The sequence below is a fragment of the Centruroides sculpturatus genome, unplaced genomic scaffold, assembly GCF_000671375.1.
Source record: "Centruroides sculpturatus isolate CEXI.00-Female unplaced genomic scaffold, Cexi_2.0 scaffold688, whole genome shotgun sequence".
In the NCBI taxonomy this organism is placed as follows: Eukaryota; Metazoa; Arthropoda; class Arachnida; order Scorpiones; family Buthidae; genus Centruroides; species Centruroides sculpturatus.
The window spans coordinates 394,091-407,599 of NW_019385125.1; the positions used below are offsets into that span (position 1 = coordinate 394,091).

General features: G+C 26.7%; 1 protein-coding gene across 2 annotated transcripts in view; it reads right to left on the minus strand.

The window, feature by feature from the left end:
• The window catches only part of LOC111635130 (RNA-binding protein 1-like), a 47,870-nt gene that overhangs the window by 26,608 nt on the left and 7,753 nt on the right, over positions 1 to 13,509 (minus strand). For both annotated transcript variants that reach the window (XR_002758340.1, XM_023379988.1), the window contains exons 2-5: positions 11,874 to 12,093; positions 11,612 to 11,695; positions 11,460 to 11,489; positions 11,359 to 11,367 (exon numbers count right to left, since the gene is read on the minus strand). Coding sequence is in view for 1 of the 2 variants with exons in the window: in XM_023379988.1 (XP_023235756.1) it covers positions 11,359 to 11,367; positions 11,460 to 11,489; positions 11,612 to 11,695; positions 11,874 to 12,093 (343 nt within the window). In the remaining variant the exon portion in view is untranslated. The remainder of the gene's footprint in view (positions 1 to 11,358; positions 11,368 to 11,459; positions 11,490 to 11,611; positions 11,696 to 11,873; positions 12,094 to 13,509) is intronic.

Below are 13,509 nucleotides of genomic sequence, written 5' to 3' on the forward strand. Positions count from 1 at the left end.
GACATTTTAACATCTTGCATAATTGAGCTTTGATCATGCATATAACAACTTTTAATTTAGATTTAAATGATATTTAATCATTTATGTTAAATTATTCTGTTCTATTTAAAAAAATTTTTTTTGTTTGTCTTAAGATGATGAATATCAAATCGTTGAAAGTGCTAGAGAAAATAAAAAACTATTAATGCCGCACTCAGTGTATTTTTAGTTTCATTTTAACTTCCTAATGTGAACACCAGTGTAATGTATGCAGATATCCCACCTTGTAACATAATAGTTAGGTTTCAAAAAAGTACCAAGTTATGTGAATCAATACTGTATGAAATAAAGGACTAGTACAAAACATAGGGTTAGGTTCCAAAAGTTAGCAAAAGTACACTATTGTTTTTTGTAATTAACAGAAATATGTTAAAATTAAAATAATCAATAATTAACCACTCAACAGTGAGGGATGGATATATCTGTCCAGGGCAATTGTGTGGCAGTGGTGAGGGTCGGATATATCCGTTAAATTCTTTTGGGGTATCACCAAAAACTATTGCAAAAAAAAAAATTCACATAAAAAATAAATTATGTAACAATAAAGAAATACTTTTCTTTACTAGACATAACTATTTACAAAATCTTTTTCCGAAACAGTAATGAGAAAAAACATGTGGAAAAATACTTTAAAAATTTCCACATTTATTCTCCACTACTTTGGTGTAGCACTATACCTGATTATCCCACTGCTGAAAGGTTAAGTAACAATTACAAATCAGAATTATTGCATGTTAATATTAATTTTTCTTCACTACTAAACACCCTTAACAGACATTTTAACAATTAACAAAAGACATTTTATTTTTTGGCAAAATATTGTCATCTTCTGAGCATTCCTGTTGACCTTAATCAGAAGTATCAGCAACATCTTGAGGGTTAGCAATATACATCTCCCTCGAAGATGTATATTGCTAACCCTCAGAATCACATTTCTGAGGTAAATGAGTTTGAATGTTTGAAAAAATTTAAAATCATATGAATAGATGCATGTTAATATTTTTGCTTGCTAAAAATCCCAGTAGATGTGGCTATCATCTCTTCGTTTTGGGATTTTTCATTTTATGATTTTTTTCAAACATTCAAACTCATTTATCTCAAAAAGCATGATTCTGAAGATTAGCACTATATGTCTCCTAGGTCTTCATATACAGTATCTAAGAGCATTTAAACAACAACTCAACAAACTCAGTTTTTGATTAAAACCAGACTTATGATTAATTTAGACCAGCGTTTCTCAAAGTGGGCGATAACGCCCCCTTGTGGGCGCTGGAGGCTTTCAGGGGGGCAGTAGAAGGCTCAAAGAGAATTGGGGGGCGTTAAGGAAATATAGAGGGGCAACGGCAGACAAATTCTATATATAAAAATTCGACGGAATATATATAAAATGTTAACATTTTATATATTTTTTATTTTAGGTCACAACTTGAATATTTCTAACACATTGACTTTTATTTTAGCTCAGCGTTTCTCAAAGTAAGCAATAACGCCCCCTTCTGGCGCGATGAATAGATCTATGATAGAGGCAGGGTATTGAACTGTGACCAAAGGCAAAATTGGGTCTGATAAGAGGAAACATTGCGTTTAATGGTTTCCAGATGATGAGAACAATGTACAGTAAGGGCACAAAGTGTGAGATTCATAGAAAAGTTTTCCTAAGAATATTTCCAATCCTTTTCTCACACAAGAGAAAATGGGTTAGGGGGCGTTGGGTATAACTTTATGGAACAAAGGGGGCGGGGGATCGAAAAAGTTTGAGAATCACTGATTTAGACTAATTAAAGACCAATAATTCTGCAGAACATCTCACTCTAAGAACATTTCTTAAATTTCATACTTTTATGAAATTATATTTTATTATGTTCCAGTATCCCAATGTACAGTACAACATAACTGGTTCCTGTATTATATATTCCATCTATATAACAAAGTATCCTTGGAATATATAACACAGAAACCCATTATAGTGTATATTATACTGGATATAAATAAATAATATAGGAATCCATAATTAATTATGATATACATGCATTAATCACTATTATTAAAAACAACCAAATAACTTTAGTAGTAATTTTATTTGTAGAAATTAATAATGATAGCATTATATTTTTATCTAAGTTAGCTTATATCTAGAAAAGATTGGCACTAATACTTTGATAATTTAACTGTAAGCAAGTAAATTGCTTAATGTAAAACTGCATTTCACACTGAGTTGTCTTCTTTATAGATTTCACTATAATTTGCTAAATTAACTTAATGACACCACAACTAATATCAAGTATGACTAACTTTATACTAAAATATTTTATTAAATTTTTACTTAACCAATAAGTCTGACAGATGCTATATACAGTTGAATCTGTCTTATCTCAAAAACCTCTGTCAAAATCTCCCCTGAATTTTCAGCCTAAATTCAATATATTTTCCATGTTTATCTCAAATAATTTTCTCCCAAAACCTCTCTATCTCAAATTACAGACCAAGACCAAGTTTTCAATTACAAATTCAAAGCTCAGTGACTACATTTTGATAGCATAAATAGTAGTTGAGACACATCTCTTATAATACAGTTGCAATTAATGCTGCTTTTCTCTGACTGGCTACAAGTTGGACTTCTGTCTTATGGGTTAAAGAAACTCAGGCATCATAAACTACTGGCAAACTATTTCTGTTATAACTGTCAAAAATGTTTTATTTATACCTAACACAAATATGTACTGTACTGTACTTGCTATTGTATTAATAACACACCATAACTCCCAACAAACCAATTACTGTTTACTATGTGGGAACCTTTATCTCAAATTTTTCTCTCATTCCCATGAGATTCAAGACAGACAGGTTCAACTGTATTGGTTTCAAATACAATCTAACCTGAACCAGAATAGACATCATCTTTTGCAAGGCTCAGTGCAAAACATAAATGCAAAATGCCAAGTGTCAAGTGCAAAGTCTTTCTATGTCTCATTAAATGTAGGCTCTATGCAAATGCACTGATCACATACTCATAAAGCCAACTCTGCTTGGAACTATATTAATACATAATTCCATTGTGTAGCAAATCATAACTAAATTAGATTATACATAGAGCCAGTTCAGTGGAAAACTATATAAATACCATTCTGATATTTTGTTCTTAATATCTAAAATAAGGAATCTTTTTTTCATTATTAATATACAGAATTTTAATAAGTATAACTTAATATATAATATTTGACAATGTATGTTATTGATAACACTGAACACAATAGGTAAAACAAAACAAAAGAAAAAAAAAATGCTTTAATGAAAGGTTACAAAAATAATTATGAATAAACTATAAACAGCAAGCATTCAATCATCATGATTTGAAAGCATTTGAATGCTTAAATTTATGAAAAAAAACATGCTCATTTATTTTTTATTATTATTTTGTAACTACAGCAATCACGTTTTTGTTCATATCTGCTTGCCTACAATATAATAAAATTCAAACGTAAGTGCTCCTCATCATAAACTTGTTCCTGTTCATATGTTTCTTAAAACTTTCAATATAACTCAAAAAAACTTGAACACTTATACTAGTATTTTTGCATTCTTCTTTCATTAAAGTGTTATTTCAATTGATCAGTTCTCCTTATGATATTGTTCTACTAATAAGATTTTTCAGTCTATCAGTACATTACATTTTAATCTTATCTAGACAATTAAAACAATATTGACTTGAAGCAGCAATTAAATTAATTGTGTAAATCTAAAAAATTGAGTAATTTTTAGGCTTTACAATACCATTAGAAAAATATCTTTAAATTCATTGAAAAAAATACTAACTACTTTTAAAAATACTAATATTTGCCTACTTCTAGTCAAATTACTTAGTAACTAATCATTAACATAGCCCAAAATTAGCCTGATAATTTGGCATTAAAATGCTAACCTAATCACATTAGAAAAATCTTTTTTTTTATAACTCATACCTCAAATGAAGAAACCAATAGTAAAAAGTCTCTAAATACTGAATTTATTTTTCATTGAAAATCATTCTGCTCCAGTTTGTTAAAATAGTACAAATTTAATTATAAAGCATTTTGATAAGAGACTTAAAATTTCTAATTTTAACATAAAAATTCAAATAAAATTCTTACATATTTGGCTTTTATAATATATAAATGCTATAATAACAAAGCTCTGTTGTAAATAGTAAAATTTCTTTTTATAATTTTAAAATCCATTTCTAGTCCCCAATCTGAGTTAACATTTGTGTGGCTTATGTGGATAAGCAAAAATTTTTATGATCACAATGTCCCAAAACATAAGCAAATAATATAAAAAATTAATACATATTACATACATATATAAATTATATACACATAAGTTATACAAGGTGTCTCTGAAAAGTGTGATAGAAGTTAAATAGATGTTTCAAATGGAAAAAAGGTTAATTAATTTATCCTAATTCATTAAAAAAAATTATTTTAGTCAATAACTGTTTACTAAGAAGTGTCATTGTTTCTGGAAGAGAAGAATATAGCCTCTTACTGAAAGTTTATATTAAAATTAAATTTAAATCTATTCCACAATAAAAACATATTCTATTTTAACTCATTCTATAACAGTTTAATAGAATATATTAAGTAAGTAAGTCTATGTCTAATACTATTTAATGAGATAGGAAAGATTAAAAGTATCTCTACAACAGTAAATTTAAGATTAGTATCTTCTTGCAATCAGTTGTTTAATATGAAACAATGTAAAATATTTAAAATGTCATGAAATGGTTTCATTGTTTGAGACTTTTAAATTGATTAAATTCTTTCTTATCAAAAATTTTAAAATAATCATAGATTTAATTTGAATTTATTATTAAGTCCAGCAACAATAAATCTATTTCATGCAAATGTTTTCTTAACTGGCCATCTTCTGGCTACATTAAAGCAAATTCCAAAAGTAATGTTCTAATGTAACCTGGCAATGGCTAGTTAAGAAGGCCAAAAATGTTTGCAACTAATAAATTTATTGTTGTTGGATTTAAAGATTTAATGTGGATGTGTTCTGCTTAACCATTTTTTAAAATAATATTACAAGTAATAAATGTTATATTAATTAAGCAATTACATTAACACACAATATTTAAGCAAAATTAAGCAATAGCAATGTATGCTCTTAAATCTTTTGACTTTTTCAAATGTATTAATATATTTATAATAAATTTGCATAATTACATTTATTTATTATTAGTATATAACAATTTAAAACAAAATGATCTAGATTTAATGAATTAAAATACCAAATTCAAATAAATTCCATAGATAATTAAAGATAAGAATCATTCTTGATAGCCAATAAATTAATGTTTGATATAATACTAAGATTTTGCTTTAGAGAAGTGTAATTAATTCAAAAATTAACAGGGGAGAGAGAGAGAGAGAGTGTGTGTTCTTCAAAGACATTTTATGCCAGTAACTTGAAATACAGACATCAAATTAATTAAGCATAAAAAATTTTATAGTTGGAATAAGTTTGTGAACAAATATCTTATGGTTAGTTAATGTGATGTATACATTTATAGTTACACTGTAGGTATGTAAAGCTATTAAGCTAAACCTTGCAAGATTAAATAGACCAGTGGTTCCCAATTAATTTTTCCTGCGTACCACTTCAAGAAAGAGCTCAAACTCGTGTACCCCTTATAGCAGAAATTTGTATTAATCCATACTAATATAAATTCGAACGTAATTCTGTCTGCTGTCTGTCTGTTACCTTTTCACGTCTAAACCGCCGAACAGATTTTAAAAAAATTTGGCACAGAAATTGCTTACACGTTGAAGATGGACATAGGCTACATTTTACTATGAGAAAATATCTTACGCCCACGTGAAAATTCGATATAATGCGGGCGAAGCTGTGGGTAGACAGCGAGTGATAAATAGAATGTTTTTTTTTTACATTTATTACCTTTAAAATACAATTCTAATAATAATGAAACTCACAAAGTTATTTAATTTTAATGCGACAAAATGTGCACAATTTTCTTTGCACAACTTTGTAAAATCTGGTTGCTTTTTGGTCAGCTTTGGTCTCGAGTCATCTTCGAGTCGAAGTCAGTGACGATCATTGGCGTAGTCAGAGTTTTGTTATGGGGGCCTAGTAGAGGCCAGTCTGACACAAAATTGAATTATTTCAAATTATTGTTCATTAAAATGAAATTTCCATAGGAATCGACAATAATTTAACACACATGAAAACTAAACATCGTCACTCACAATGTTTAGTTTTCATGTTTGTCATGGCCGAAAATCCGCTCTCGCAGAGGTATGTTGCGCAAAATGGTAGTAAATATTTTATTGCTGCTTCACTGACATGATAATAATGATAATTGTACAATTTTTGTTTCTTGCGTAAGAATTTAGGTATTGTCACAAATGCATTTTTTTAAAATGAAATTTCGAGAATATTTTTAGTTATAAATAAACAAATTTGTGCATTCCACATCGTGTTGTAAATTGCCGAATTTTTAATGGTCCCCCATTATTTTTTTAATTGCTTCATCTCATGCATTTAAATTTTAAATAGACCGATTTTAGATTGCCGGGCGTACCCCTTCATGCAATTTCGCGTACCCCAGGGGTACGCGTACCACTAATTGGGAATCACTGAAATAGACATTTAAGACAAGAGAGATTATGATGATGGCACATACTTAAAAAAAACACAGTTTTAAAAGTGTATTTAAAATTTTTAACAACACTAAGTTAAAAATTGAAAAGCTTAATAAAAATAAAAAAGAATACATACACCAAAACCAGAACTATAAGCTTACTTGAAATTGTTAAATCACTAGTATTTCAGTCACTTAATTTGCTTCTAGATTAAAAATATAAATATTCAAACTAACAAAATTTTAACTTCTGTAATTTTATTTATAACAAACTAATTGTAACTAAAAATTGTCAACTGGATAAATTTAAAAAATGAATAAAACAATCTTTTTAAATATCCAACACAAAGCTTTTACTAAACTAACAATTTCAAGTAAGCCAATGATTCCCAATTAGTGGTATGCGTACCCTGGGGTATGCAAAATTGCATAAAGGAGTATGCACAGCAATCTAAAATCAGTCGATTTAAAATTTAAATGCAGAGATGAGCAATCAAAAAAATAATGGGTGGACCATCAAAACTTCGGCAATTTACAACATGATGTCAAATGCACAAATTCGTTTATTTATAATTAAAAATATTCTTGAAATTTCATCAAAAAAATGCATTTGCAACAATACCTAAATTCTTACGCAAGAAACAAAAATTGTACAATCATTATCATTATGTCAACGAAGCGGCAATAAAATATTTACTACCATTTTGCACAACATACCTCTGCGAGAGCGGATTTTCAGCCATGACAAACATGAAAACTAACATCATCACCGACTTCAACTCGAAGATGACTTGAGATTGAAGCTGACTAAAAAGCAACCAGATTTTACAAAGTTGTGCAAAGAAAACTGTGCACATTTGTCACATTAAAATTAAATAACCTTATGTTATTTTCATTATTATTAGAATTGTATTTTAAAGGTGATAAATATTAAAAAAAAACTTATTCTATTTATCATTAGCTGTCTACCCACAGCTTCGCCCGCATTATATCGAATTTTCTCATGGGAGTAAGATATTTTCACACAGTAAAATGTAGTCCATGTCCATCTCCAACATGTAAACTATTTCTGTGCCAAATTTTAATAAAACCTGTTCAGCGGTTTAGACGTGAAAAGGTGACAGACAGACAGAATTACCTTTGAATTTATATTAGTATGGATTAATATGAATTTCTGCTATAAGAGGTACGTGAGTTTGAGCTCTTTCTTGAAGTGGTATGCAGGAAAAACTAATTGGGAACCACTGAAGCAAGCTTATTGTTCTGGTTTTGGTGTATGTAATTTTTTTATTTTTTATTAAGCTTTTCAGTTATGTTGCATGTACTCCTCTATTTAAATTAATCAAGCACTACTGTATTTAAATGTATTTAACACTGATATTTTTTCATTAATTCTTAATATTTATGTTTAAACTTGATGAAAAGCTATAAATTAATTTGAAAACATAAATTTAGCAAAAGTTTGATATCAATATCTAAAAATATTGTTTTATTCCTATTAATAACATTTTTTTTTTTCAAAAGCTATTAATATTTGTATATATTTCCTAAATTTTTATTTAAACAGAACTCCCATTTTCAAAAATGATTGATATTAAAAAAACATCACCTACAAACAAACTAAACCAAAGAAACTTAAAGTAAAGTTCAGACAAAGTAACACATTTCTAATTGCAATTAACAAGAAAGAAGGAATTTAAATCCTTTTTGAAACTGCTATCATCCTTTAATTACATTTTTCAGAGATATCCAGTATATCTTTTTTGTATATATAAATATATATGACTTTGTGAAGTTGTACACATTAATATTGTCTGTTACACTAATTAAAATATTCATGGAACTTAGCAGAAAACCAAAAAATAAAGAAATTATAATAATAAAAAGTTTGATGTTATTCCTAACAATATTTTAATAAATTTTCAAAAGGTCTTGAGGAAAAGCTAATAAATAAATTTTAAGAATCAAAAAATTAAGGAATTGTTAAAATTTAAGTATCACAATAAAATAAATAAATGCAGCAAATATTTTTATCAAATAGTCTATATAAACAAAGTGATATTAAAATAAAGTTAATAGATATTAAAATACAACGAAAATATTTTATTTCAATCTTTATATTATTTTTTAATATAAAAATTTAAATTATATGATTTAATATATCTTTAAATATTACATTATACAGTAATTGTTCAAAAATTAAAAAATGTCATACTTTGAGATATTAATAAAAAAAATTATAATTTTATTCTAAAAGATTATAAAATCAATTATAAATTCAATGCATTTGAAATACAATTATTTTTAATATAATTAATTAAACAAATATTATTTCTTTTTAATTTAAAACAGTAATCATTTCTTTTAATCTTAAACTATGTATGCCATTAATTTTATAAAACTAAAAATAGATAAATTTACAGAAATTTCTAAGCTTAAAATAAATATAAAGTACAATTTATTTCTTGAGCATAATTATGAGCATTACAATTATGTTTGTTAAATAATTGAGATAAGCATGAAAATCCAGACAGCACTCCTATCTTAAATTATTCTTACTTTAAAACACAATATTCTTTGTAATCAATTTTAATGTTTGAAAACAGTTGCATTTCTTTGCATTTATATATATATATATATATATAAATGCAAAAAAATGCAACTATTTTCAAGCAAATTATATATATATATATATATAATTCACTTGAGTGAAATATTTCTTGTTGTTATGTTTGAATTGAAAATGCATTGCTATTTGAACATTATCTGAACACTTTCAATAATCACAATTTATGAATACCACTCAAAGTTGTTCTTTTTCCAGACCTTTCTAAATTTAATTAATTTATCTAAATTACTTAACCATTAAAACTATTGAAAAATGTGACAAACCTACTTTTAAGACTATAGTGGCCTAATCATTAATCAGTAACCTGACATTTTGCAAATCATTAAATGTTTTGTATTCTAAGAAGAAAGATTTAACAGTCGAAAAAAAATTTTTTTAATGCTATTTTTAATTAGAATATGATTGAACAGTCTTGCTTTGTAATTGTGATGATGAATCAGTTAAAATTAAAAGTAATTAAAAGATTTATAAATTACTTTATAAATCTTAACTGAATCTTTTATATTAAAATATATAGGTATGTGCCTCTTAATACTAAAGGTCCTGTAATATTATAATGAAGCTGAAAAATTTGTAGCAGCTTGTACCTTTGATACATTTAGATAAACATATGAACTATATCCTATAGATCTTGAAAGGAAAGAAACACTATAGATGAACAAAAATTTAAACTTCAGAAATTATTCTGATCTCATAAAATAAATGTGTTTTTTAATCATTTATCAAAACTATGAACTATTAATTTATAATTATATGTATAGTATTATATGATCTATACTTTGTTTAACCAATAAATGAATTAATTACATATTTTTATTATTTCTTGAATGCTTTTTTAAAATTTAATCTGTACACACACAAATACAATTGTTTTATATCATAAATTAAATCAGTATCTTTGTATCATCTTTAATTTCAACTGTACTGATAAATGTATAACACTGTATGTACTAATAATAATAATAATAATGTCAATGCAAAAATACTGATTTAATTTATCTTAACTATAAATTTACTTATTTTTATATACTACTTCATCTTCATTTAGTATATAAAGATGTAAAAGTAAAAATGTTTTAAACATTATTAAAGTTTTATCATTAACCAGCTTTAATCTTTTTAAAATGAGCAAATAATAAAAATAAATAAATAAATTCATAACTGCAAATATTGAATAACAGTATCACTACCCAACTGCAATATATCCTACACACTAATAAATTTGAAATTTGTGTATAGCTCATATTAAAATGCAATGTATTCTGAAGATTTAAAAGAATTAAATTTCACAGAGACAAAAACAAACCACAATTTTAGTAATTGATGACAAGATGTTAAATGAAAATAAAACAAATGTTTAACAAATAATAAGTAAAAAATTTAACAAAAATATCTCAAACAATTCTCAATTGACTGTTTTTAAACTTTTACAAATACAAAACAACAAATTTTCTATCAAATTGCCAAAAATATATTAAGAAAAATGTAGATTATGAAAATAAATTTAATAATTGGCATCTGATAAAATCAAAAATGTAGAAAAAGAAAAAATATATATAATTTAAAAATTTATTTTATGATAAAAATATGAACAAATTATTCTAAATATTGGAATTTAAGTAATTTTAAGTTTGATTTTTACCTCATTATTATTATTATTATTTTATTTTTTATTAATTTTAACCAGTAATTGACCTTTAACATACTTTCCGAACGTTTTTAGACTTCACCAAGGCCTACCTCAGGTGTTTAACAAAACTGACTTCCAAAAAATTGGAAATTGAAATTTTTAAAATTTTGAAACTCAATCATTCTAAAATATACTTATAAAATTTTATAAAACTATTTCATATTAATAATCTTTTTTCATACATGCTTTTAAATTTGATTTTTTATACTGTTTCAGTTAACTTCTAAATTAAATGTTTTCAGGATTATAAGTAATTTAGACTTACAGTATACAGTATATAATATATTATAACAATATCTCTTGTTTATATAGGCTTTTTGGTCTGCTGCTTGTTCAAATGCAATAGTTTCAATTGCTTACCTGCCATGTCTGGAAAAAAAAAATATATATACACATATAAAATTATCTTTAATATATCACTTGGTTAAAAAAATTTTAAGTTTTATTAGAAGAAAAATTACCCTGTTCGTCTATTGTTATAATTTCCATAGCTGTAAAATAAAATTTAAAAAAAAAATCACTTTTGATGATTATATTTCAACATTTAAACATAATTACATTTATTCTTAAACATTAAACAAGCAATCCTTCATCCATGCTTTTGAACTCTTACCGTGGAGGTGGCGGCGGTCGTCTTCCACCTCTCCTACTTCTTCCATGTGACATTTCCACACGAACACGACTACCACACAGCCGTCTAAAATAAATATAGTTAGGAGAAATGCAAATAAGAAACATTTTAAATAATTTTTTCTCTTCTCTGAATTAAGAATAAAATTTTTTGACAGACAAAACCCTATATCACTTGATTTGATTATGTGTAATATATGGAAATATCTGTAATCAGTTGACTTTTTCCCTAAATGTGTGCTTACGTTCCATCAAGACTTCTGCAAGCATCTTCGGCATCTTGAGGATCTTCAAATTCTACAAAAGCGAATCCGGGAGGATTTCGCGCTACCCACACATTACGTAGTGGCCCAAATTTACTGAAAGCTGCTTCTATTTCATGTTTAGCTGTTCCGCTACCGAGATTGCCAACATAAACTTTGCATTCCAAACTCCATTCTCGAAATCGTGACATAATATAAAGTTCTGAAATAAAGAATAAAAACTAAAGTAAAACTGAAATAAAATAAATGAACAAGAAATAATGAAAATTATTGATATTTTAATATACCTCATAGGAAATATTGGTGATTTTAAAAATTATTTTATGAAATAATAAATTTGCCAAAAATTAAGTAATGATGTTTTTACAAATTCATATATAAATAAATTAATAATTAATAATCTGCAACACTGTTAACATTAAAATTCAATGAAACATTACCTTTAAACAGTAAGAAATATTTGAATCTAATATTTTTGGTCTAATTTACAGATCATCATTTGGATTCTTTATTAATTAAATTTATTCCATAACATGCAATGTTAATGTTCTCAAACATCTAAATTCAAATCTGATAATGGCTATTAACATAGATGAAACCATTTTGTCAAACTGATGCTAGAATATATTTTCAACGAAAATTTTAATTAAAAATGAAAAATAAAGTTCCAGAAAATGATCTTAAAGCTTGAAAATAATTTACAATATTCAACTACTCAAAACTGGGTATATTAATAAGCAAAACACATGAAACCAATTTCCAGCAAAATTTTACAAGAAAACAAACGTTTTTCAACTGTGTTTAATAGGCATTGTCATGCTAATTGCAGTTTGAATGCAGATCCACATGTTAAAAGTGGGGTGACATAACAGAAAGAGGGGGGAGGAGAAGAGGGTTGTAAGATTAAACTTTGTAGATCAACTTCCATGCATGGGGAAGAAGTCTACATCTTGAAAGTAGTGTTACCACCTGTCCGGTTTTCACCCAGACAGTCTGAGAATTGACTCACTGTCCAGGTGAACTATTAATTTTGTCCAGGAATTTCGTAGAAATTGTGAAATTACAATGAAACAAAGTTCTTACAAATATTTTTACAAATTTACACTATTTTAACAGCAATAGAACTCACACCCACTGAATCTCATCTACAATTCTGCCATGTTCATCTGTTTACGCTGACATGTGGCACGCAACTTGTTGACTTTTTTTTTCTTTTTGCAAGTATGATCATACACATCTACAGGCTAAGTTATCTAGCACATTATTCTTCGCATTGTAAAATGACATTGCGCATATGTGACCTGCACAACTTCTGTTCAAACAACTTGGCCTGCCGTCCGGGTCAACAATTTTGAAAAGGTGAACACTACTTGAAAGCTTATAGTCACTTTTTTCTAGCAGCTTTGTAAATTTCAAATTACAGTAGAGCGTTGATTATCCGAAAGTCAATCATCCGAAAGAATTCCAGTCGCCAAATTTAAATTTTCGCCAGTGCTGTGGCGCTGCAATCTTTGGCTATGTCTTGGGCCACTCAAATATTTTACGTTTTTGATACTAAATTAACTTCTGAAGTATAATTTTTTATTGTTTTTATATTTTTCAATATATTTATTTTGTT